The 27,337-nt window shown below is 44.3% G+C and overlaps 1 protein-coding gene across 2 annotated transcripts in view; it reads right to left on the minus strand.

Annotated features, from left to right (window-relative positions):
• The window catches only part of CACNA1S (calcium voltage-gated channel subunit alpha1 S), a 397,379-nt gene that overhangs the window by 181,460 nt on the left and 188,582 nt on the right, over nucleotides 1-27,337 (minus strand). For both annotated transcript variants that reach the window (XM_088445772.1, XM_088445773.1), the window contains exons 16-17: nucleotides 23,944-24,037; nucleotides 17,310-17,379 (exon numbers count right to left, since the gene is read on the minus strand). In XM_088445772.1, the coding sequence (XP_088301898.1) occupies nucleotides 17,310-17,379; nucleotides 23,944-24,037 (164 nt within the window). The remainder of the gene's footprint in view (nucleotides 1-17,309; nucleotides 17,380-23,943; nucleotides 24,038-27,337) is intronic.

Here is a 27,337-nt window from a genome sequence, read left to right on the forward strand (position 1 = left end):
GCCGTCCGGGGCCACCTCCTCTCTCCCCAATGGCCAGCAGTGGACTGACTTCAGCAGTATACCATGGGCACTAGTCTACTGCGCATGCACAAAAAGCCAGAAAAATGGCTGCTGCTGTCATTTTCCAGGCCTTTTATACAAAGCTGCGACAGCCCACTCGCGACTTCGGAAAGGTATTACAAAATGTGGGTGCAGGGTGTGTGGTGTGGGGCCCCAGGACCCAGGGGCCCGTGTGCACCGTACACCCTGCACCCATTATAGATTCGCCCCTGACTTGAGACCACCATTGGGTTTACTCTGTCCTTAGTGAGACTACTATTAATTACCTAGATGTGTGTATATATAAAACTGGTCATTTATTCTCCATTAGGCTTTACAGGAAATTGACGGATACAAATAGCTTATTGACAATGAACAGTTTCCATTCTTTGCCGCTTGAATGTGGCTCACCACTCTCACAATTGTAAAGAGTGGTGCACATAACTTCTGACCAAACAGAACTGCCTCAAGCGCTACAAGATATCTATATATATAAAATAAGAAATGTGTTTGTTTGTTTCTTTGTTTGTTTGTGAATATCTTCCACAGCTCTCATAGTAAAGCTGACAAATTTTACATAGTTATTTAGTATAGAAAAAGTAAGCTATTAGACAACATAGCGACAACGAAATAATGAGACAAAGTGATAAATCTTATATATAAAATGTATTGGTCTGTTTGTTAGGTTGTCTGTCTGGGTATGCATTCGGACACTGCTGCACCAATTAGGATGAAACCAACGTGAACGTGAGATGGTCCAGTTGGATCATGGCCAGGTTTCAGGTGGGTTAGGGTCCCAGTGAGACCTCCCATTGGTGTACATTGGGCAGAACTTTGACCCAGGGTACCTGTTCTGAGCCTTCTACTAAATTGATTTGGATGAAAACTTCATACATTGGATCCCAGAAAACATACTATGGGGATTAGGTCCCGGTAGAACCTCCTGTTGGTGTACGCTGGGCAGAACTTTGACCCTGGGAGCCTGTTCTTAGACTTCTGCTGGATGGAAACTTCACAGAGGAGTTGCAATTGGTCTGGGATACCTAATGGAGTGGTTGAGTCCCGGTTAGACCTCACAGCGGAGTGCGCCAAGCAGAACTTTGTCCCAGGGAGCCTGTTCGAACCCGAAGAGCCTGTTCTGAGCCTTCCACTGTATGGAATTGGACAAAAACTTCACAGAGTAGTAACATTGGATCCCCAAAGACAAACTAGGAGCTGGGTTTTGAACTTTGACCAGAACTTTGACCTGAGGAGCCTATTCTGGGCCACTGGATCCAACTGGGCCACCTTGCATTGGTTTCATCCAAATCAGTGCAGGGGTGTCTGAATGCATAACCAGACAAACAAACAGACCAATTAATTTTATATATAAGATTTGCCGCTCTGTCACGTTGTTGCTATGTGGTCTACTAGCTTACTTATTTAATACTAAATAACAATGTAATATCTGACAGCATTACCTTGAGAGCTGTGGAAGATATTCATCTGTTAACAAACAAAGAATCAAAATAAACTTCTTATTTATATATATATATATATATATATATATATATATATGGTCTCCACAGGTAGCACCTCCAATTATATATATATATGTCCAGAGTGTGCAGTCTGAGATCCATTTTCTTTGTAACCTAATTAGTGCACTGACTTGCACACCTGGGAAGCCTGAGCCACTTCCCACTCAGACTAGCACCTCTACTACATTGGTTATAGCATGGAGTCTGGCAATGTAATATGCACACCAGTCAGGGCACAATATGGGTAAGTCCTGCCAATATTTAGACTTTGTAGTGCAGCTTTGATTCATCTTTGGGGTGTGGGTCCCCCTAGATTGCTTTGCTGGTCTGCTTCAGGGCACCGCAGTATAACACATTTTTCTTTAACACATTTTAATACCTCACTGTCTGTTTCTTTTATATATATATGTATTTCACTTTTTTATTTTTATTCTTTATATGCGGCCAACGGCTGCTCTTAACACTTCACTTTTCTTATTGGGGTGGTTTAGCTGGGCTAGTTTGGGGGTGTCCTGCGCTCTGGATTTGAGCCTTAGTATATTAGGGACCTGCCCAACAAGAGGTTACCCGGATATGGTGGGCAGGCCCATAAACTTGGCCAAGATTATGCCAAAAACCTCTACTGTATTTACTGCAAAATTTATTTATTTATATATAATCAGTTAATTTGGAGTTGTGCACCTGTATTTCTTCTTTGTGTATATATCAATGGTCTCGACAGGTAGCACCTCCAATTATATATATATATATATATATATATGTCCAGAGTGTGCAGTCTGAGATCCATTTTCTTCATATCTGTATTGCGCAAGGAACACGTCCATTAAGGTATCAGCCTTAATGATCGTAATTTCATTGCTTTTTGGAGTTTGAGTGGCAGAAATTCAATATTTTTTGTGAATTTTTAGATCATGTCTAAGCAGCCTTAATGAGAAATGTGAAACCATAATGGTTTTTGTCTATGAAATTTCATAGCTTTTTTAAAAATTATTAACTATCAGGGTTTGGATGAGCAAACCGGGCCACCTGCAGGGGAGAAGGGCAACAAAATGGTACATTAGCGCAGGTGGAAGAGGGAACAGCAGACAGGAGGTGGTTTGGGAGGTGCAGAGTGCAAGATGGCTGTAGGAGTGCGAGGTAGCGACAGCAGCGGTGGTGCAGAGCAGTGGCAGCGGTGCAGTGCAAAGGGAGCATCAGTCGGTGACAGAGGGCTCACTGGTAGTGCGCATGATTCTGAGAAAATAAAATCAATAAGTCACAGATGCATGAACGCAGCAGTGAGATCCATCTACGCATCTATGTTAAAAATTGAATGTGTAAAATAAAAAAAGGTGCCCCTCCCAAAACACAACCTGCACTGGGCTTTTAACAGCCAGTCCTGGTTGTGTTTAAATACAGGGGAAAAATTACATAGGGGTCCCCTGTACTTAAGCACAACCAGCACCACACTTCACATAATCAACCCGGCACCCATCGCCCAGGGGTGCTGGGGATAGCCCCAGGCTATTAGCCTGGGCCTGGGGTGACCTGGAGAGGGGGATCCCTTTTTTGGGGGGTCCCCACCCCAGCTCCCCAGGGTTCCCCAGCCTGGACTGACTAGTGGTCAGGGGTGATGCTTTGGCTGGGGCACCCGGTGAGGGGGCTCCCCTGGCTGTGGCATCAACCCCCCGCTAGAAAGGGTCTGGTGCTGGTTCTGGTAAATACAGGGGGACCGTACACATTTTTTCCACCTGGATTTCCAGAACCAGGACCGGCTCAGAGCCCAGTGCTGGTTGCTCTGAATACGGGGGACCCCTATGTCATTGGTCCCCTGTATTTTGACAACCAGGACTGGTTCTGAAAAGCCTGTTGTTGGTTGTGCTTAATACATACGGGGGACCCCTACATCATTTGTCCCCTGTATTTAGCACAACCAGTACTGGGTCTCCAAAGCCCATTGCTGGTTGTTTTTTTGGGGGCGGGGCCACGCCATTTAATTTTTTTTAAACACAGTAGCAGGTATCACTGATCTTCCAGATCCGAGCCTGCATCTGTAGGCTGCTATCTCCCCCGAGTCCTAACGCCTGCCCCACTACCGCCCGCACCACCGACACTAATGCCCGCTACTGCCCCGGGGTCCTGGCTGCAGCTAACGCCCGCTACCCCCCTGCGCCATTCTCCCGGGTCCCGCTGCAGCTAACACCAGCTTCCTTCCCCGAGCCCACCACCGCTAAAGCCTGCAAATGATGGCCATTTTTGTGCACCCAAGTGAAGCCACAGTGATTACACCTGCTGGAGGCTCCTACTGCGGCTGCACAACAAGTATTCTTAATACTTTAAAAACTGTAACTTTCTAATTTACCCGAACCCCAAAAGCACATACCCTGTCACAATAGCTACCTAATAAAACAAACTCCAAGTCTAAATTCGCCCCCTACCCTGAGTTATGCCTTCCCAAAAAAAAACCATAGACTACAGCAGAGATGTGGTCCTACTTGAGAATGGCAGAAAAATGTGACAGTTATAATTTTAGATTACTCCAAAGTCCTAATTTTTTATGTTTATGCCCTGAAATTTGGCATGCAACACCGAGCGACAATTCTACCCACCCGTAACAAATTTCAACCTGGTACCTCCAATAGCTTTTGAGGTGTAACCCCTTAAACACCATGCCCCCCCTCCAGAATTCTCTATGGGGAAATTGCAGTTTTTTACACGCAGCCTTAATATAAGGGCACGAATATATATAGTTCCCAATACAGTGCATCCACACTCACATCTTAGAATCCAGTTTCTGGGGTAGCTACCCAAAAGGGAGTCTATCAAAAAATGCCCATAAAGATGAAAAATTAAAAAATGGGGTGCACTCACCAGTCTTCAGAGAAAGAGTCCCTCATCAAATACACAACATGGCAGGATTACAGCATATGCACATTTCAGTCCCAAAACTTTGACAATGTCTTGACAAAGGTCCAGGATTGGGACCAAAACGTAAATATGCTGTAATCCTGCCATGTTGTGTATGTAATAAAGGACTCTTTCTCTGAAGACTGGTGAGTGAACCCCATTTTTTCATTATATATATATATATATATATGTATATATAGATATATATATATATATATATATATTAGGGATGAGCGAGTTTGGATTTCCGAAATCTGAACCCCCCAGAGCCCCCCCCGATCCAAGCTGGGAACTGAGTCCGACTCGAGTTTTCCCACCAAACTCGGTTCTCGGAACGAGCAAAACATCATCATCCTGCTGTCGGATTCTCGCGGGTTTTGGATTCTATAAAGGTCCTGTGATCGCCACCATTTTGCATTCCGGCTGTGGAGCGTGCAGAATTGGGAGCTGTGGGCTACTGTTGTGAAAACTTTTATATAATAATAAAGTACTTATATACATTACAATACATACTGGGCTGGATGGCTACTGTGAAGAGGGAGGGAGCTGAGAGCTGTTGCTGACGCAAACCATAGGGGCTGGCTGGCTACTGTTGTCCATATAGGGGCTGGGTGTTGTCCTGTCCATAAGGGCTGGCTGGCTGTAGTGCTGTGTTGTCCAGAGGGTGCTCTGTCCTTCAGGAGTGCTCTCTTCACCCACCCCCAGTGTGAATTTTTTTTTTTTTCTGTGTGTGCCGTGTTAGCCACACCTGTCAACGGCGTAGGTGCGCAGGGGTGCTGTCTCCTGTCTATGAAGGGGCTGCTGCCCAATAATAAAAAATATTTTTACACGGGCTGCCCTGTGTGGTGTAGGGGGTACATTGCCGTTCATCAAAATAATTTTTACATGGGCTGTCCTGTGTGGTGTACGCTGCACTTCATCAAAATAATTTCTACAGGGGCTGTCCTGTATGGTGTACGCTGCCCTTCAACAAAATAATTTTTACCGGGGCTGTCCTATGTGGTGTGTGCTGCCCTTCATCAAAATTATTTTTACCGGGGTTGTCCTGTGGTGTACGCTGCCCTTTATCAAACACATTTTTACAGGGGCTGTCCTGTGTGGTGTACACTGCCCTTCATCAAACTAATTTTTACAGGGGTTGTCCTGTGGTGTACGCTGCCCTTTATCAAACACATTTTTACAGGGGCTGTCCTGTGTGGTGTGTGCTGCCCTTCATCAAACTAATTTTTACAGGGGCTGTCCTGTGTGGTGTAAGCTGCCCTTCATCCAAATAATTTTTACAGAGGCTGTACTGTGTGGTGTAAGCTGCCCTTCATCCAAATATTTTTTACAGGGGCTGTACTGTGTGGTGTAAGCTGCCCTTCAGCCAAATAATTTTTACAGGGGCTGTACTGTGTGGTGTAAGCTGCCCTTCAGCCAAATAATTTTTACAGGAGGGTGTCCTGTGTGGTGTAAGCTGCCCTTCATACAAATAATTTTTACAGGGGTTATTCACTCCATAAAAATAATGCACTACATAAAAATAATGGAGGACAAAAATTTGGAGGATAAAATAGGGAAAGATCAAGAACCACTTCCTCCTAGTGCTGAAGTTGCTGCCTCTAGACATGACATAGATGATGAAATGCCATCAACGTCATCTGCCAAGGCCGATGTCGAACGTCATAGTAGAGGGAATGTAAAATCCAAACAGCCAAAGTTCAATAAAATGACCCTAAAAAATAAATTTAAATTGTCTGAGAAGAAACATAAACTTGCCAGTATGCCATTTACGACACGGAGTGGCAAGGAACGGCTAAGGTCCTGGCCTATGTTCATGACTAGTGGTTCAGCTTCACATGACGATGGAAGCCCTCCTCCTCCCGCTAGAAAAATGAAAAGAGTTAAGCTGGCAAAAGCACAGCAAAGAACTGTGCGTTCTTCTAAGAAGATATCACAAATCCCCAAGGAGAGTCCAAGTGTGGTGGAGGTTGCGATGCCTGACCTTCCCAACACTGGACGGGAAGAGGTGGCTATTTCCACCATTTGCACGCCCTCTGCAACTCTGCAAGAGCTGGAAGGAGCACCCACAGTCCATTTGCTGATATTCAAATTGAAGATGTCACTGCTGAAGTACAACAGGATGAGGATATTGGTGTAGCTGGTGCTGAGGAGGATGTTGATGAGGAGGATTCTGATGGTGGTGTGGTTTGTTTAAATCAGGCACCGGGGAAGACAGTTGTTATCTTTGGGATGAAAAAGCCCATCACGGTCATGCCTGGGCAGAAGTTCAAACATTCCACCTCTTTGGTCTGGAAATATTTCTATCCAAATCCAGACAACAACTGTCTTCCCATATGTACCGTATGTAAAGGTGGAATAAGTAGTGGTTGGGATGTTATCCACCTAGGAACATCCTCAATTATACGTCACCTGCAGCGCATTCATAAAAAGTTACTGTCAAGTTCAGAAACTGTGGCCAAGACCGTAAGCAGTCCAGGGACACCTAAATCCCTTTGTCCTGTTGTATCCAAGCACCTGCAAACCACACTGTCAACTCCCTCCTCGTCAATTTCCTCCTCAGTCAAGATCGGAAGTAGTCCTGCAGGCCATGTCACTGGCATGACTGACTCTCTGGCATGATTCCTCCAGAGGATCCTGCATTGCTACGCCTACTGCTGCCGCTGCTGCTAATGCTGCTGGGAGTCGTTCATCATCCCAGAGAGGAAGTTGGAACACCACTACTTCTTTTACTAAGCAATTGACCCTCCAACAGTCCTTAGCGAGGAGGATGAAGTACGGCAGCAGTCATCCTGTTGCAAAGCAGTTAACTGAGGCCTTGACAGCTATGTTGGTGTTAGCCGTGCATCTGGTATCTGCCATTAGTGCAGTGGGATTTAGACAAATGATGGTGGTAGTGTGTCCCAGTACCAAATCCCATCTAGATTCCACTTCACTAGGCAGGCGATACCGAGAATGTACAGAGACATCAAAAAGAGAGTCCTCAGTGTCCTAAAAAATGCAGTTGTACCCAATGTCCACTTAACCACGGACATGTGGACAAGTGGAACAGGGCAGACTAAGGACTATATGACTGTGGCAACCCACTGGGTAGATGTATCGCCTTACGCAACAACAACAGCAGCGTCACCAGTAGCAGCATCTCAGAAACACCAGCTCGTTCCAAGGCAGTCTATGCTGTGTATCACTGGTTTCAGTAAGAGGCACACCACCGACAACCTCTTAGAGAAACTGAGGAAAATCATCGCCCAATGGCTTACCCCACTTAGACTCTCCTGGGGATTTGTGATATCTGACAACGCCACCAATATTGTGCAGGCATTACATCTGGGCACATTCCAGCACATCCCATGTTTGCTCACACAATAAATTTGATGGTGCAGAATTTTCTGAAAAACGACAAGGGCGTGTAGGAGACTCTTTGGGTAGCCCGAAAAATTTCTGGCTACTTTCGCCATTCAGCGACTGCATGCCGAAGACTGGAGCACCAGCAAACACTCTTGAACCTGCCCTGCTATCACCTGAAGCAAGAGGTTGTGACGCGTTGTAACTCATCACTCTATATGCTTCAGAAGATGGAGGAGCAGCAAAAGGCCATTCAAGCCTATACATCCACCTATGACATAGTCAAAGGAGGGGGTATGCAGCTGACTCAAGTGCAGTGGAGAATGATTTCCGTGTTGTGCAAGGTTCTCCAGCCCTTCGAACTTGCCACACGTGAAGTCAGTTCAGACACTGCCAGCTTGAGTCAGGTAATTCCCCTCATCAGGCTTTTGTAGAAGCAGCTGGAGAAAGTGAAGGAGGAGCTAAGATGGAGCAATTCCACTCGGTATGTGGGACTTGTGGATGAAGCCCTTCATTCACTGTCCCAGGATTCAAGGGTGGTCAATCTGTTGCAATCAGACCACTACATTTTGGCCACTGTGCTCAATCCTAGGTTTAAAGCCTACGTGTTGTCTCCCTTTCCGGTGGACACAAGCCTGCAGAGGTGCAAAGACCTGCTGGAGAAAACACTGTCAGCTGAAGCGGAACGTGACATGGCAACAGCTCCTTCTTTATTTTCTCCCGCAACTGGGGCTGCCAGGAAACAACTTAGGTATCCTAAGCAACCCGCTGGTGGTGATGCAGGGCAGACAGGACCTAGGGCCTAATTCAGAGGCGCTCGCTGTTTGCGAGCGCTCGCTCTGAATCAGGGCAGATTTTTAAAAAAAAATAAATCCGCCTCTAGGCCGCTCGCTTTTGCGAGCGGCCTGGCGATTGTCGAGTTTATTGCGACCATCGGGCTTGCGACGAGACCCTTGTGGTAGGGTCTCATCTATTGCAAGCCCGAGTGGACTTCCTGCTCTAATAGAGCAGGAAGTCCACTACTGACATCACTTGTAATGTCAGTAGGGCCGCCCACAAACAGCAGGCGTTCCTTAAGGTACGCCTCCGTTTGTCCAGCCACCCCCCCCTACCTGCCTACAAAACGGGGCGAGCTGTCAATCAACATCGACAGCCGCCCTGTTTTATAGCAAGCCCCGGAGTGAGTGAAGTTCAACCATCGACCCACTTGCAAGCTCAATGCGCTCGCAAGTGGGTCTAAATCAGGCCCCAAGTTTGGACATCTGGTCCAGACAGAAGGACCTGCCAACAATTTCTGACATGTCTACTGTCACTGCATATGATACTGTCACCATTGACAGAATGGTGGAGGATTACATCGGTGACAGCTTTATTTTACCTAAGTTGCCCCCCCTCTAGTGTGTTCTCCGAAAGAGTTTTTTAGTGCAGCCGGGAACCTTGTCAGCGAAAGGCGTAGGAAGTTGCTTCCACAAAATGTGGAGAAGATGATATTCATCAAAATGAATGATCAATTCTTCCAGGAAGACCAGCCTCCAGAAATTACAGAGGGACCTGTGGTGGTGGATTCCAGCGAGGATGAGGACAACACTGAAGAGGTTGAGGAATCGGTGGATGAGGAGGATGAGGACAACATCTTGCCTCTGTAGAGCCAGTTTGTGCAGGGACAGATTAATTGCCACAGTCGTGTGGCAGACCCTGGCGCTGAAATGATTGGTTTGTTAAAGTGTGCATGTCCTGTTTATGCAACCATAAGGGTGGGTGGGATTTCCAAAGGACAATTCCATCTTGCATCTCTTTTTTTTCTTTGTAGTATGTACTCTTTGGGGCCTAGTTTTTCAAACTGCCATCCTGTCTGCCACTGCAGTGCCACTCCTAGATGGGCCACGTGTTTGTGCCACCCACTTGTGTCGCTTAGCATAGTCATCCAGCTACCTCGGTGTAACCTTTTTGCCTAAAAACAATATTGTGAGGTGTTCAGAATAGACGGGAAATGAGTGGAAATTAATTCTATTGAGGTTAATAATAGCATAGGAACAAAAAAACACAAAACCCGGAACCCAAAACACGGAAGGGTGGTTTTGGCAAAACCAATCCAGATCCAAAACATGAAGAAAGATCCAGATCCAAAACCAAAACACAAAAAGTGGCCGGTGCATACCCCTAATACACCCCATATATATATATATATATATATATATATATATATATATTCACCTACCTGCCCCTTGTTCCGTTCCCCCAGCAAACACAGGTTTTTATTAAACTATATAAATTTTATTATCATTATTATTATTATCACATCTTATAATTAATAGCTATTTAATAACTTGTCTGACGTGGTTGATTCAGATGCGACCAAGCCAGGCTGGTCTTTCCCTGAAATAGCCGCATCTAATGCGACCAGTCAGGAACGCACTGTGGGCGGCTGCTGGAAGATAATCTTTCAGCAGCCCCTAGTGTCAGAGGGACCTCCCGGCCCCTCTGCACTCACTGCGGCTACCCCAGTGTCTGCCGATCACTGCTAGGTGGTACCACAGTGATCAATCAGACCGGCGCACCCCTCACCTTTGTGAGAGGAGCAGCCGATGGTGACATGTAATAAAGGAGCCACTCTGCTCCTGTGTATACCAAGTGGCTGCTCTTCTCTGTATTCACTAGGGTAATGATGTAGGCACTGTGTATATGAATGGATATTTTATTAAAACTATGGGGCTGATACCTAGGGGTAAATTTACTAAGAATCGAGATAGGTTGAGTTTAGTTCTTTTAAATCTCGATTTGCATCCCCGAATCTCGGGTGATTTTCCCATTTTTCTACTCGGCGGTGGGGATAGCCCCGGGCTATCAGCCTAGGCCAAGGGTGCCATGGAGAGGGGGACCCCTTTATTGGAGGGGTTCCCAACTCTCCAGGGATCCCTGGCCTGGGCTGACTAGCGGTCAGGGCTGATGCTGTGGCTGGGGTGCCCGGTGAAAGGGCTCCCCTGGCTGTGGCATCAGTCCCCCGCCAGTAAGGGTCCAGAGCTGGTTTTAAATATATGGTGAACCTCACGCCAATTTTTTCTCCATATATTTAAAACCAGGTCTGGCCCTGCAGCCTGGTGCTGGTTCTTAAATTACAGTGGAACCCTACACATTTTTTTTCCTGTAATTTTAAGAACCAGGACAGGCTGACAAGTCCGGGGCTGGTAAGTCTTTTTCGGGGGGACCTCACTTAATTTTTTTTAAATAAATAATAATTTCACAAGTTAAAAAATAAACATACACAAAACACAATAATTTGTGTATGTTTCAGTCAAACTCGCAGCTCTGGAGGTGAGTGTTTAAAAACGTCAATTTGGCAGAGAGTTAGCAGACATCTCACCCGAGATTGTCACCCCGATTCTTGGTAAATTTGCGAGCTGTATCTTTTAGGTGAAAAGTACTTCAGAGTTTGGCCGATGGTGAGAAGATTCGAGTTTGCTAGCTCTCCCGAGTTTTGCGAGTGAGACGAGAGAAATCCCTCTGTAACTCACCCGACTTTCCCTTTTAGTAAATTTGTGATTTGAAAAACATGCCTCATCTCACCCGAGATTGCAATCTCACCCAAACTCGATTCTTAGTAAATTTACCACTTAGTATGCATAAAAAAGCTTTTAAATGTCGTTATTCTGAGTCAGAGTCATAATAACTACCAACATTAAGACAAATGAAATCATGAAGCATTAAAACTCCCAACATTTGAAATCAGAACAAAATAAGGGTCTGATTCAGAAATTTACGCTAATGTAATCGCAACTGCGATCTCTTACGGATCGCAATTGCTAAAATATACTAATGGCTTCCATAGCTTCCCTGATGATAGGAATGTCCACTGATGCCTTCTCATATCTGTCCGCCGACATGCAACAACGTAAACATTAGGAACATCGATGCAGATCGGGCAGTCACGCAGCTTCTGAGTGAAGTCTGACATAATGCTGAGAGCTCTCATGATGCGAAAGAGATCGCAATGGCTAATTTATGCACGCCCATGAAACAGAGTTTAAACGGTCACAACACACCTGAGTTTGCCTAGCCATCCCCCGTTACCTCCCCCAAATGCTGACTACCTGCCACTAAATCTGAGAATGAATGCCCTATGCAAGCGTAATCGTAAACCAATCGATATGCGTGAGCAGATCGGCTGTCACACATATGCAATGGCTAAAAATCGCTCAATCTGCGTAAATATCGGCACTGCTTAAATCTCTAAATCAGACCCTAAATTCCACCCCAAGGTACCCAAACCACACGATGATATGCCTAAACCCTGCCCATGTCCGTCCTGAAACATTTGTTTTTTTTGCAAAACTGGAGAGGTATAAGCTCTATACAAGTCACATGTGCGCCAAGTTCACGTCTGGTATATTTACACACATGAAAAAAATACCTTTGCTAGAGGATTTTGACTGGGGACTTTGGAGGGGGCCCTGCTCTTTCGTGATCACAGGACTTCCTTCCTTTTTTCTTCCCACTCACACTTGGTATTAGACGGCTGATTTTTTTATTCTGTCTGTATATATGTGTATCTATTATGTTTCCAGCACCAGTTGTATATTAACATATAACCTTATTTTTTGGTACAATAATTACTATTGTGTACCATTGAGCTATAAGCTTAGTTTATGAGACCATTTGAATTTTCAGGTGCAGACTGGATTTACCATAGTACACATTTCCATATCTTTTGTATCCCTCTAACAAGCTCTCTCATCTGGGTTATTTCCCTATTACTCCCTCTGCAATGCATTTTGTATCAGAGGAGATTTATATATAGATGTCCCAGAAAGCAGTAGCGTTGCCTTACTCTTCACCTGGGAATGACGCATCAGACACACTCTCTCATCCCCTGTCTGATATAGACAGGTGACAGCAGAAGTGTATGGGCGTAATTCCATCCCAGGTCTTACTTTCTTCTTCTTCTGGCTTTGGTTATTAATATATAATAATGGGATCACAGATATCCGGATGATCCCTATAATCAGCACTTTACATACTACTTTGTTGTGTGGTATCATTCTAATTGATTAATACAATTTGTCTATTGAGGGTTGCATCAGCAATATTTTCGCCTTATGATATATTTTGTTATTTGTTGTGTAACAGAGTCACTACATGTGTCACAGTAGATGTTTTCTTGTGACTAAAATCTGTTGGTATGCCTTTGGGTACCATGAGTTTGATTGTCATCTTTTTGATTAGATGACTTATATGTATATATGTGTTAAATGTGTACGTCAAATGTTATTAACCTCACTGGTTATATCGTTACGATAGATCTGTTCATTTCACTTTAACTAACTCCTTGAATAGGATGACTAGTCAATTGATTATCTATCTGTATATCCAGTGTATTTCTAGTGTCTCTGTCTTTTTCTTTTAAGGTTCTTGATTAAAGGTTAAGTTTTATACCCTTTTCATATTATCACAATACGGCTTTTTACATCGTATATAAGAGTGCCCCAACATAGATGTTATTTGTCTTTCCCCCTACCTTTGCCTCTAGCAAAGGTATTTTTTTCATGTGTTCTGCACAAAGTCTATGGGTGCACCACCAACCACTAATTATGTAGGATTATCCAAGCAATCAACCTGTACGTTGGTTCTTATAATCTTCTGCTGATTACTTTCTGACAACTACTAAATTCATTACTAGTGCGGACTCATCCTTGTCTTTTTTCTTGCTCCGTTTATATTTACACACACCCAGATACTCTTACACACATGCTGGGTATATGCTCAATAAATATATATATATTGCATTAAGTTTATGCAAAGAGTCAATAGTAGTTGAAAGACCTCTGCAATTAGCCCTGGTATGCTGTCAATCAAATTCTGGGCCACATACTGACTGATGGCCGCCCATTCTTGCCTAAGCAATGCTTGGAGTTTGTCAGAATTTGCGGGGTTTTTTTTGTTTGTCCACCCACCTATTGAGGATTGACCACAAGTTCTCAATAGGATTAAGGCCTTGATTCAGAGCCGGACGCTCTGACCAGAGCGCTCGCTCTGAATCAGGGCCCACCTCCATAAATATGGAGCGTCCTCCTGGACGCTCGTATAGCTGTGGGTCACCACCCACAGCCTATACGAGCGTGCAGGATGATGGTCGCGATGGTCTTGACCATCGCGACCATCGCCAGTGCGAGCAGAAGCCTGCGGTTGAGTTTCTCAACCGCAAGGCCAGGAGTGATTTTGGCTCTATCAGAGCCAAAATCACTCCCACTGACATCACTAGTGATGTCAGTGGGGCCGGCTTCTGACGGTAGGCGTTCCCTTGGGAACGCCTCCGTCTGGCAGGCACGCCCCCGGCATGCCCACCAAAGGGGGCGTGCTGTCAATCAACATCGACAGCACGCCCCCTTTGATCAGACACAACGAGCGAAGGAAAGTCCTTCGCTCGTCGCGTCTCGCGCATGCGCACGACGGAGCTCCCTCCGTCGTGCGCATGCGCAGTGCACACCATCGACCCACTTGCGAGCGGACAGCCGCTCGCGAGTGGGTCTGAATCAGGCCCTAAGTTTCCTGGCCATTGGAATAAAAATTTTGATGTTTTGCTCCCCGAGCCACTAAGTTATCACTTTTGCTTTATGGCAAGGTGCTCCATCATGCTGGAAAAGGCATTGTCCATCACCAAACTGTTCTTGGATGTTTTGAGAAGCAACCCCACAGATGAATGTTCTCAAAACATCCCAAATCTAAATCTCTCTGCACATTTTAAAGCTGCCCCACCTGCAGTGCAGCATTGTGTTACCAAGATGCACAGCTACTTGCTCTATCTTACTATATTCCCAACTCTGAATCAGGCCCTAAGTGATTACAAATTAAATTCCCACAAGACTCTATTTTACCAGCTAGCATGAGTATACATTTGTGATTGGCTGGCAAGTGAATCGCAGGACTTCAAGCTTTAATCATTAGCGCTGTGTGTGGTGGGGTCATTCTTATGATGCTGACAGCTGAATTCTCCTGAATTGTATGAGTTTATGTTCTACACCCAGGTTTATGCTACGCATGCCTACACCACCCAAAAAATATGACTCATTGTTTTGTTTCCTGTTTATTAAGCTTTTTCTGTTTAAGGGGCTTTCATCTCTCTGAGTCAAAGTCGGTGATACTCTGGGTCTGATTCAGAGGTGGGAGGCTAATGCATGTGTGTCTGCAATTTATTTCGGAGGGCCAGGTCTGAGGCAGTGAGAGACAGCCTCCAACGATCTTAGCAGCATGAGTCAGGAAGGTTATCAGAGGCAGAGACACAGCACAAAGGAGAGGCATAGCTTTTAGGTAGAACAGAAGCCACCACCGGAACACCATGGAATGATTACCATTCGATGGCAGCAAACATGGGAATGCTGCCATCGAATGGTAAAAACACTAAAAAACATTGATGTTTGGCAAACATCGACCATTGATGTCCATCCCTAGTGTAGGTCAGGTCAAGTTGGAGCCGGAGCGGCAGAACAGGCCCGCTCGAGCTCCAACCATTTACTTAATGTGGACCGGGTCGACGGGCAGCGTCGCTGTCGGGTGCAGGCGGCCATGGGCCCCTGCACCACAGTGGGCTCCGGTGCAAGGCACCGGCTGCACCGCCACTAGTTCAACCTCTGGTGATAATATGCAATGATATGCAAATGATACTCTCAGCCTTCCCCTTCTGAAGTACTGGTACACCATCACGATGACACTTACGAATATGGCTGGTGCAGTGTCCCCTTCTGAACTTTCTCTAATCACGGCTACTACTGGGGGCACTACAAGGGGGGACTACTACTGGGGGCACTACAAGGAGGGATTACTACTGGGGGTACTACAAAGGGGGACTACTACTTGGGGCACTACAAGGGGGGACTACTACTGGGGGCACTGCATAGGGGGGGAACCTCCACTGGTGGCACAACAATTGGGGGACTACTACAAGGGGGGACTACTACTAGGGGCACTACAAGAGGGGGACTACTAATAGGGGCAATACAAGGGGGGACCACTACTGGGGGCACTATATAAAGGGCAATACTGGGGGTACTGCATATGGGGGGAACTACAACTGGGGCCACTGTTTAAAGGGCACTGCATAAGGGGTACCACTATTGGGGGCACTGCATGGGGGGACTACTACTGGGGCACTATATATGGGGCTTACTACCGGGGGCACAAGGGGCACTGCACAGGGGGGACCACTACCGGGGGCACTGTAAAAGGGGCACTGCATAGGGGGGCGCCAAAAAATATACTCGCTTACCAAAAAATTTGGGCTAGGGCCAGCCTTGCTCCCAGGTATGCCCATGGCTGTCCGCCACCAGCTGTATTACAAGCTGCTCAGTTAGTGGTAAGCATGCACTTTAGGGGTTTCTCTGACTGCGCATTCGCAGTAGCAAAAAATGCAAAATTGTGCAAACATCGACAGTGCATCCACCTCTGAATCAGGCCCTCTATACCTCTGAAGGTAAAAGCCAAGCACTCGCCAGAAATCACACTATCAGTACCATAGTGCATATACCCACTAGGTGATAACATTGAAATGAATTGGTCTCAGGGCCTGTTTCAGAGATGGATGCAAATCTTTGTACGTAGTGACTGTGTGAATATATACAAATGTCTCAGCCATGGGGATTTTAATTGAGATGTTGACCGGCAATCGTTTGTGAACAAAGACTCATCATTGGACGCATCATTAGACGCAGATTAGTCAGTTCACCCTATTGTTACTCAGTGTGGCTGTCTGAACTACAGAGTCGCAGGCTGAGACATGCTCCGAGAACAGTCGTGACACACCTGCGTTTCTGTCACCACTCCCCGTTGCTGCCCACAAACGGTCCATGCCTATCAATCACTTTGCACACAAATCTTCACTGCGACCGCCGTTGCAAGACCATCACAGCACATGCGCAATAGAAAACAAATCGGCCATTTGTGAAAACATCAGCATTGCGACAATCTCTGAATCAGGCCCTTAGACTTCAAGGGAGCTGACAAAGTGACTATTCAATTCAATAGTGATTTCATTAATCTCTAATAGTGTATGATCAAAGCAATCACATCAAGGCTATCATAGCAAACCCCTTGTTATTGACGGATGGAATTGTGTAAGTTATTTAAAGTACCACTTTTTATGTGATTAGATGATACAGCTTTGGTAATTAAAGTGGTGGTATTTTATATATAACCTGCTTGGTTTTGCCTTTTAAAAATATCACAGCTTTAAATTCCGCCAGTAAAAGTGGCACTTATCCTCTCATAGAGACACCGATCCAATGCTGACCAGGCTAGTATGTGTAGCCTGGTGCTGGTTTTCACCTTAGCGAGGTATCCAATACTCATTTTCCACTTATTTCAGTGTGGACCAGACTAACAAGGCTTAACATTGACATATAACTGCAACCTGAGACTATTGTTCTAATTTGTTTTTTTGAGGTTTGGAAGTTGATTCAGGTTTTTAGCGGATATGCTACTTTACATTGTACCCTGTGCAATTTTTAAATAATGAAAAGGGGAATCTCTTACCTGGAAAGTCTGCTGAAGGATATGGATCCTTGATTTCATTTACATTAGACTCAAATTCATCTATCTTTAGCTGCAGACAGATGGGAAAGGGAGATAATGGAAAAATTGTATTACAGGATTACCTACAATATTTGAGGAACATATACAATCAATTAAATAATTTTCCTTTAAATAATCACACATGTAGGATTTTGGTTTGCCATCAAAATAAAAAGTAATTCTGTCATTTTAAGACTAAGCATATATATAAATAGTAAATATTTCTGCTATGAAGACACTTCTTAACTTGTTCAAAGATATTATAAGCACACAAACTATGGCTAGGCATACAGTAGGTACTTCACTTATTTCCAATTCAGTGTTGTAGCAGAAATACAGTATATGCATAATTCACCAGTACGTACTGCACTTTTCTGAGGTCCTCACTCAAGGTTTATTTGGTATGCAAATTTCATGTTTATATAACTATAGAATTTAGTTAATATTTTCTAAATATTTTCTTGATTCCAATAAATATTCAATATACATTTATTTTTGAGAAAAGAAGGGGGGACAAGGACAAGCGCCTGATAGTGTAGTAATTTTACTGTAGAAAATGTATATAGATACTATTATGCGTGTACCGTAAATATACTTGTATATTAAGCATATAGAGACAATCCTTTAGAACACAGTCACGGTATTCCACATTGGATATAGCCTGCCGTTTATGTCTCTCCACCCCACGATAGCCAGGAAATCACCGACCGGACCGCTACTGTAGCCCAATGGATGGGCCGCTGCCCCGACTCAGTCTGGCTTGGTGGATCCAATGGTCCTTTACAAACCACAAAGAGCCCCATAAGTTGTACAGGTCCTGCAAGAGCTGCCCAATGAACAGGTTGTAACGGTCCGGTCGGTGATTTCCTGGCTATCGTGCATAATAGTATCTATATACATTTTCTACGGTACAATTAACTACTACAATATCAGGCGGTTGTCCTTGTCCCCCCTTCTTTTCTCAGATTTATCCGACCTACCAATCGGCTTTCTTCAAGGACTAAGCAGCCACCTACCTATAGATAGGAGTATAGTGTGATATAACTGAAATAGGAGGAAAGAGACTTTCTGACCAGTACCATTTCCCATGTGAAAAATAAGGTTAGGAGCAACACCACAGCTCTATTCTATTTGCTGTATACATTTTTTTTTTTTTATTAGAATCCATTTAAATGTTTGATTACCATTTTCCAGAAACTCCACTTTCAGGAAATCAATATACCTTTTTACTTTTACTATCCTATGTGCTTCCAGTCTGTACTTGCCTGATACTGGAAGAGTCATTTTTTATTAGATACAGGGGTCTATTTATTATGTTAATTATCGGGCGTCGCAAGAAATTCAACATTGCTCTGGCACGAAGACATCTGATCCGTAGATCAGCTGTCCCCGCTAAAACTTTCACGGTGAGTCTGACTCGACAGTGCTAATCCAAGAACATCTGCAATCGGGCTGGACCAATTTGCAATATGTAGCACCTATCCTTGTGTATCAACACCTATTTGTATATCTATTGTGTATCAACACCCTATAGATTGTATGCTTGCGAGCATGGCCCTCTTACCCTTATGTATGTCTTTTATATATGTATGTCTTTTACAACCCAGTATAATGTTAATGTTGATTCAAATTGTAAAGCGCAACAGAATTTGCTGCACTATATAAGAAACTGTTAATAAATAAATAAATAAATTTATTTGGTGTTCACGCAGGTGCTCTAAGCCTTGGCATCTGGTGGAAGGAACCAAACAAGGGCGGAGAGATACAAAAGGAGCCCTCTTCGCAACCCGGATGGTACGGAAACAAATGACATCTGGAGATGGCGAATGTTCCCGCAGTCAAGCTCCAAAAACATTATATTTTTGGAGCTTGATGAATATAGGTCCACATACTAGTGTAAGGGGACAGTGGGCCAGATCAGGGTTAAAAAGGTAAGCTGGAGATATCATTGATATTGCCTGTGTTATCTTTATTAAGCAGGGATGGGGAACCTCAGGCCAGGGGGCCGTATAAGGTCCCCGGAATCATTTGGTCTGGCCCTCTGAGCTTTTTTCTGCTAGCCTCATCTGGTTAGCAGGGTGCCTAGAATTGCACCCTGCAGCCAGAATCTATGCAGCAGCGTCGCCTGGAGCATCCTTAGGACACTTCAGATGGTCACACTGCTGCCTTTACAGCTCCACGGAGCATTCTGGGGATGCTCCGGGCATTGTTGTAATCACCGGCGATTGTGGCTACACCCCTGTGTGGTGTCACATGGAGGGGGCGTGGCCTGCACCGACCCGTGAATAATGTTATATATATCAAACTGTATAATGATTTTGCAATGGACCTGCGCACTATAGTGTAAATGATACAATAACTAAGTGTGCTGCTGCACTAATGGATGTCTGACATCATCCGTATAGTGATACAAGAAAAAGATTGGGTTCAAGTGCTGCGCACAACTATTATCTTCTTAGGACTAGAAAGGCTAAAGATATTTTATTAGATGTAGTAGAGGTCCTACCTGATCAATCTAATATATATATATATATTTTGTGAGAAGTGATAATGACAACAATGAGTGTAAATTTAATATTTTACTTGTACTCAGACAAATACAAGCAGGATTAACACAAGAATAATTGATTATATAAAAGAATCTATATCAATTGCAAAGGCGACTCAATACAAAACGGTAAGTGCAAAAACCACTAGTTCATATTACACGCCTTCTAGTAATCCATGCAAAACCAATATGAAAGATCGTCTGTTGATCTATTGATATATTGCAGTATAGGGGGTTAAGTCATATGCCAACCTTGATACCTGTAATACACCTTTACAACATATAGGTGTATATAATGTCTAAAAAAATGAGATGATACTTCCGGGTAAGTATCCTATGATTGAGAGGAGTGTACGCGGCCCCCCCCTCTCATTCCCTGCTGGTACACTCAGACACGCGCACGGACCTAACTCTGGCAACAGGGATAGTGTCCGTATATGCGTAGTCCAGAGCACCGCAGTGCAGAGTGATCCCCGTTGCCAGCCAAGCCAATTACCACCGCAGCATCACCCCGGGCCACGTAAACCATCAAGGACCAGGACGCTTGAACACTTCATTGAGGTATCTGACATTGGGCTCTATTTATTAACGTTATTTTTACTAAAATAAAGTGAAAAAGGGTGTTTTCACACCCTTTTCACATTATTTTAGTTTCACCTGTAGTTATTACAGGGCAATTGGAGTAGAATTAGTAAAATTCTACTCCAACCCCCAGTATCACTTATTTTTAGTAAAGCAGATCGCATTTCCCATAATTGTAATGGGAAATGTGATCTGTGTGCAAGTTACTAAAAATAAATTGTAAAAAAATACAGGGGGAAGCCCTGTGATAATAACGCCACATGGAGGTGGCGTTATCCAGGGCCTCCCCTGGTTACCGGGCTCCCACTCTGCTCTAACGGGGAGAGCAGAGGCGGGAGCCGGTACCAGTAATCAGCTATGTGGTCTAAGTAGACCGCAAGCTGATTACTGTAAAAAAAAGAAAAAAAAATTTAAAATTTTTTTTACTTACCTGAATCCAGGGACCGGTGATCGGGCCTCCGGTGATGGCTCCTCTCCGGTCAGCTGGTCTCCCACAGTGCACTGGGGCCCGGTCATCAGGTGATCGGGTCCCAGTGCAGTATGGGAGATCACCTGATCGGGAAGCCCGGAGAAGATCACCGGAGGCCAGGAGGATGCAGGTAAGTGTAATGAAGGGAGGGGGGGTCGCGGGGGGGGGTAGGGGGGGGTCGCGGGGTCCGCGATAGCAGGGGGCGGGGCTTAGCACCGGGGGGCGGGGCTTAGCGTCGGTGGGGGGGTAGTAGCGACGGTGGGTCGGCGCATGCGCGGGCTCTTAGTCGCGGTATTTTTTCCGAAAATACCGCGACTAGAGTGCGGATGGGATCCGCAGGGACAGAGCTTTATCGCAAGCTCTGTCCCTGCAAGGGATTTATAGTAAATCCCTGTGATATTGCCTGAATTCGCAATGCGAATTCACTCGGTAATATCACACTACAATCCGCATTCAATATGCGGATTGTAGTAAATAGAGCCCATTGAGATTAGCGGGACACCGCTACATCTCTAGTCTTCTTTGATATGGCCCCTATTGTTTTGTATTTGTAATTAAAAAAAAGCTTTTAGCTTCTTTTAAATCACATTACAAATGTGTGTTTTTTTTTCAAAATTGTTCCATGAAATATTATTGGCCACTAAATTTTGCCGGTTCACTGGCAGAATTTGTCCTTATGGATTTTCAGTCCTACCCCAACCACATCACACAAAAATTGACAGTCTCAGTCCTAGCTCTAGTCACAGACTATACATTCCTCAACATGCTAAATTATTACCGCTTTTACACCAAAGTCCCGGGTCTGACCCGGGATTTGGAACACGTTTCCAACCCGGGTCAGACCCCGGACAGCCCCCCTTTTACACCGTGGTGCAGACCCGGGCTACGCCTGGGTCGACACCATTCACACTGGACCTGGGTCAGCACTGACCCGGCTCTCCAGCACAGGTGAGCATCGCTTCTTCCCCTCCCTCCCCTTCCGCAACCTACTTACTGTACTCCGCAGTGGTCTGGAGGCGGGTGGGGTGCACTGCTCTGTTCTGGTCGGCCCGGCAGTGGACGCCACTGAAGCCGGCCAATCATGTCATCGTGACCCGGGCCACCCCATTTACATTGCAGGGTGACATGGGAATGACCCATGCTCAACCCGGCAAGCTAGCTCAAATCCCCGGGTCACTGGATCCGTTTTGATCCATTTACAGTTACACCGACTAAAATCCCGGGTTGATGCGCATTCACGTGCATCAACCCGGGATTTTTCAGTCAGTGTAAAAGGGGTATTATGAATACCGTATGGAATGGGGAAACAAAAGCAGAATTCCAAAATTGTCTTATGGAAAGTTTACACCTCTGTAAAATGGCCTGATACACCTTGATAATCATCTCTAGCGCTCAGCAGCAAAAGCTCTTTATACACATTTCAATAGTCATAATTGCAGGGAACTAAATATATTGTTTTATTGTGGTTTGAATATAACAATTGGCTGCACTTTTAACAAAACAGAGTCGAATAAATACCACATTTTATTTCTAAAAAAGACATAACAAATATACTGTATGTTTAACATAGAGACACAACATAACATATATTTGTACATCAAAACTGAGTCTTTAATACAATCAGAGACCTCTATTGCCTATGAAAAGCCTGTGTAAACAGGGAAATACAAAATCATTGTGTGAGCAGATTCCAGTGTGGAAAGAAGATTTGAGTGTGTTATAAAGTTGCACTCCACGTCTCTCACTATTCAACAAAACTTAATGGGTTTGTAGAATGCAGCATAATATATTATTTGCTGTGTATATCAACAGGATGGTGATATTCTATTCCAGAATGTCTGGGTGACTAAAATAGCTTCCAAAAGATAAAAGTTATTGAGTCTGCATAGTGTGTAATTATTAGACCAAAAAAATTGTGCAACAGCTAGTGGTATATTGTTCTGTTGATCTCACTAGCAGTAGCATATACTTGTCACAGAGGTTTATAAATCACCCACTTGAACACCAGGCCGCCGCATCCAGTTAGTGCCCAGTTCCAACAGGATCCCTCAGGAACAGGTGGAGAAGGTTGAGCTGATTGATAATTTATGGACTTTGCTGCTATAAGTCCGCTGGAGCGCCTGCAGGGCTGCCGCATCTGTGATAAGTTCAGTCACAGAGGGATCTCACCAGGGCTTAAAGTGGTCCTGGAGAGGTGGTGGAACTCATCTCTCCCGCCATGTACTCTTAGACCCCCCCCCCGCCACGCTACTCTGACAGGCCAAAATAAGTGTGAAAACTGTTCATTACACACCCTGTTGTGTATAGGAAACGGCAAAGTGAATGGCTGGGGGATGCCTAGGCTCCCAGAAGCTTTGGGGGCTAAGACAGTGTGAAATACATTTTAGATGCTTATTTAGCACTTCTGCCATTAGCTGAGACTACAATGTTAGATCACTTAAAAAGAAAAAAAAAAGTTCTATATCATCAGTGTTATTTTTCTACATTGCCTAGTTTTTTTTATAGGGTCCGCACAAACCAGGCTATGTCACTTGGATGCCCAATGTTTTTTTGCAACCCCTATGTATTGCCTTCACTTGATTGTCTCCTTACCTATATGCAAGTTTCTATGACGAAATTGAGCCTCCCTAGGCAGACAGTGAGTGGCTTTCTGTCTGTGGGACTTCTGTGCAGGGATTTGGTCGAGGTGGAACTAGTTCCACCTACCATTAGAGGTGATGGAACTCCACCCCATTCCTGCCCACTTTAACCCCTAGATCTCACGTATACTGGGTGTTATGATGAGTGGCCGGCTGGGCTCCTGAAGTATAAAGTGCTAGCTGGCTATGCTGCTAGTGTGCTGCCTACTGCTGACAGCCGGGCAAATAGTGTTGCAGCTCTGTGTTGTGGAGGCTATTTCCTCGCTGGCTTGGGAATGTGAGATAAGCTCAACGCGTGGTTGCAGAGTTTCTATTGCAGAATTTTAATTTGAAATGTGGGTTTAAAAATTCCCTTACCTTAGCTGTAGTAGGTATTCCTTCCCCCTTGGCTTTCTGTTCCAATTTCTTTGCCAATAACAGCTTTTCTTCCTCTGATTTATCTGGGTTTGCTCTAAAAATATGATAAAGCAATGCCTACTTCAATTAATCTTACATACATACATATATATAAGGTCCAAAAGCACCATTACAGTAAAATTATATGTACAGGTTGAGTCTCCCATACCCAAATATTCCGAAATACGGAATATTCCGAAATACGGAATAATTTTGGCATTACTGATATAATGAAACTTTTGATTTTTGATGGTTCAATGTACACAAACTTTGTCTAAGGCATAAATTATTAAAAATATTGTATAAAATTACCTTCAGGCAGTGTGTAAAGGATGTATATGAAACATAAATTAATTTCATTTCTGTACACAAACTTTGTTTGAGCCACAAAATTATTGAAAATATTGTATAAAATGACCTGCGGGCTGTGTGTATAAGGTGTATATAACACATAAATGCATTGTGTGTGTATATTGGGGTCCTATTCTCAAGATATTTCATTATGGTATGCAATTATTCCAAAATACGGAATATTCCGTTATCCAAAATACCCCTGGTCCCAAGCACTTTGGATATGGGAGACTCAACCTGTACTATAAAAACACATTTTTTACACCAGTTTTTGGTGCTTATATCATATAACATCAAATGTTACATCACAGATGGTTGTCATAAAAAACTAGAGTTTATATAAACATCCCGAGTCAGAGATGCTCATCCCATGAGGTTAAGCAAGTATCTCATCTCTAGCACCATCAACTTGGGGAAGTCAGAGAGTGTGTTCTCACTTCCCCTGCTGGCCACCAACATGCCTTTTTTTCTCTTTGTGGCTTGAATAAACTATAAGTGTGCATGTGCTGATTGAATTTGTGCATCATAATTTTGTACATCATGTAAAATTGGCTGCCCATGCTCAAAATTAGAATATTGGTCTGAATGTTGGAGTAATACAGCTCTTCACTACACTGCTGTGGAAGATTCCCCTGGTTCATGATATACTAGTGACCTCATTATAGTGATGTTAGGATATCCTGGAACCCTCTTTCGATCCTTGCAATATAATTTTAGACAGTGATCTCTGGAGGACAAATGCATAGCATGCACACACTGAGTGTGTTCATGTGCACCAGCCTGGGCAATCAAATCTGATGATCCAGGTTGGTATGCACAGTGCTTTAGGGAATACAATTAGATCATGTCAATTACCAATATAAGGAGGCCATTTCCATCTACCTATGCAAAGTTTAATTGACTCCCTATTGTGAAAGTGACTCTGCCTCGTAGAACTGGGTTCCTCCTATTTAGCCATGCCAAATATATGCAGTAATACGAGTTCACAGTGATATTGTATAAGCTTAAGCATCCTTTCGCAGACTATGCACAGTGACCAATATCAGGGTCAAACACAGGATTTCAAGAGGGGGAGTTCCAAATGCTTGATTTTAGAGCGAGTTTGGCCAGCCATGAAGAGGTCATGAACAGCACTTAACCAGATATAGGCTGTCTCATACAAAGTGCGGTATATGTAATACTTTGGGCTGCAATCACAGTAAGCAGTGAATGTTTTTTTATAGATGTGGGCATCGTTACACAATCCATGTCCCTACCCGCAGAGCATTGGAGCAATTCCCAGATTCTGGAAGAGTGGTAGAAGAACCTGTACATATATGTACTCAATGGTCTACTTATTCACTGGATAGTGTATATTACAGTTAGGGGTGTGCACTGGCCACTTTTCATGTTTTGTGTTTTGGTTTTGGATCTGGATCTTTCTTCGTGTTTTGGATCTGGATTGGTTTTGCCAAAACCACCCTTCCGTGTTTTGGGTTCTGGGTTTTGTGTTTTGGATCTGTATTTTTTGAAAAAAAGCATAAAAACAGCTAAAATCACAGAATTTGTGGGTTTTTATGCTCCTATTCAATTATTAACCTCAATAACCTTCATTTCTACTCATTTCCAGTCTATTCTGAACACCTAACACCTCACAATATTGTTTTTATGGCCCAAAGGTTGCACCGAGGTAGCTGGATGACTATGCTAAGCGACACGAGTGGGCGGCACAAACACGTGGCCCATCTAGGAGTGACACTGCAGTGGCAGACAGGATGGCAGTTTGAAAAACTAGGCCCCAAACAGTACATACTGCAAAGAAAAAAAAGAGGTGCAAGATGGAATTGTCCTTGGGCCTCCCACCCACCCTTATGGTTGTATAAATAGGATATGCACACTTTAACAAACCAATCATTTCAGCGCCAGGGTCTGCCACATGACTGTGGCTGAAATGATTGGTTCATTTGGGCCCCCACAAAACAAGCTGGCAATTAATGTGTCCCTGCACAAACTGGCTCTACGGAGGCAAGATGTCGTCCTCATCCTCCTCATCCACCGATTCCTTGGATAAAACAGGAAAAAGGGATTTAGGTGTCCCTGTACTGCTTACGGTCTTAGCCAAAGTTTCTGAACTTGACAGTAACTTTTTATGAACGCGCTGCAGGTGCCGTATAAGGGAGGATGTTCCTAGGTGGTTAACGTCCCTACCCCTACTTATTTCACCTTTACATATGGTACATATGGCAAGACAGTTGTTGTCCGGATTTGGATAGAAATATTGCCAGACCAAAGAGGTGGAATGTTTGGTCTTCTGCCCAGGCATGACCGTGATGGGCTTTTTCATCCCACGGACAACAACTGTCTCCCCCGGAGCCTGATTTAAACAAACCACATCACCATCAGAATCCTCCTCGCCAACTTCCTCCTCAGCGCCAGCTACACCAGTATCCTCATCCTGTTGTACTTCAACAGTGACATCTTCAATTTGCATATCAGCAAGTGGACTGTGGGTGCTCCTTTGGCACTTGCAGGGGGCATGCAAATGGTGGAAAGAGCCACCTCTTCACGTCCAGTGCTGGGAAGGTCAGGCATCGCAACCGCCACCACACTTGGACTCTCCTTGGGGATTTGTGATGTCTTCTTAGAACGCACAGTTCTTTGCTGTGCTTTTGCCAGCTTAACTCGTTTGATTTTTTTAGCGGGAGGAGGGCTTCCATCGTCATGTGAAGCTGAACCACTAGTCATGAACATACTAGTCATACTAGTATGACACACACTAGTCATAGGGAAAGACCTTAGCCGTTCCTTGCCACTCCGTGTCATAAATGGCATATTGGCAAGTTTACGTTTCTCTTCAGATGATTTAAATGTTTTTTTTAAGGTCATTTTCCTGAAATTTGTCATTTGGGATTGTATATGTGGCCTCTACTATGACATTGGGCATCGGCCTTGGCAGACGACGTTGATGGCATGTTATCGTCTATGTCATGACTAGTGGCAGCAGCTTCAGCACTAGGAGGAAGTG

The sequence above is a fragment of the Taudactylus pleione genome, unplaced genomic scaffold (genome assembly GCF_031769625.1).
Source record: "Taudactylus pleione unplaced genomic scaffold, aTauple2 ptg000387l, whole genome shotgun sequence".
Classification (NCBI taxonomy): Eukaryota; Metazoa; Chordata; class Amphibia; order Anura; family Myobatrachidae; genus Taudactylus; species Taudactylus pleione.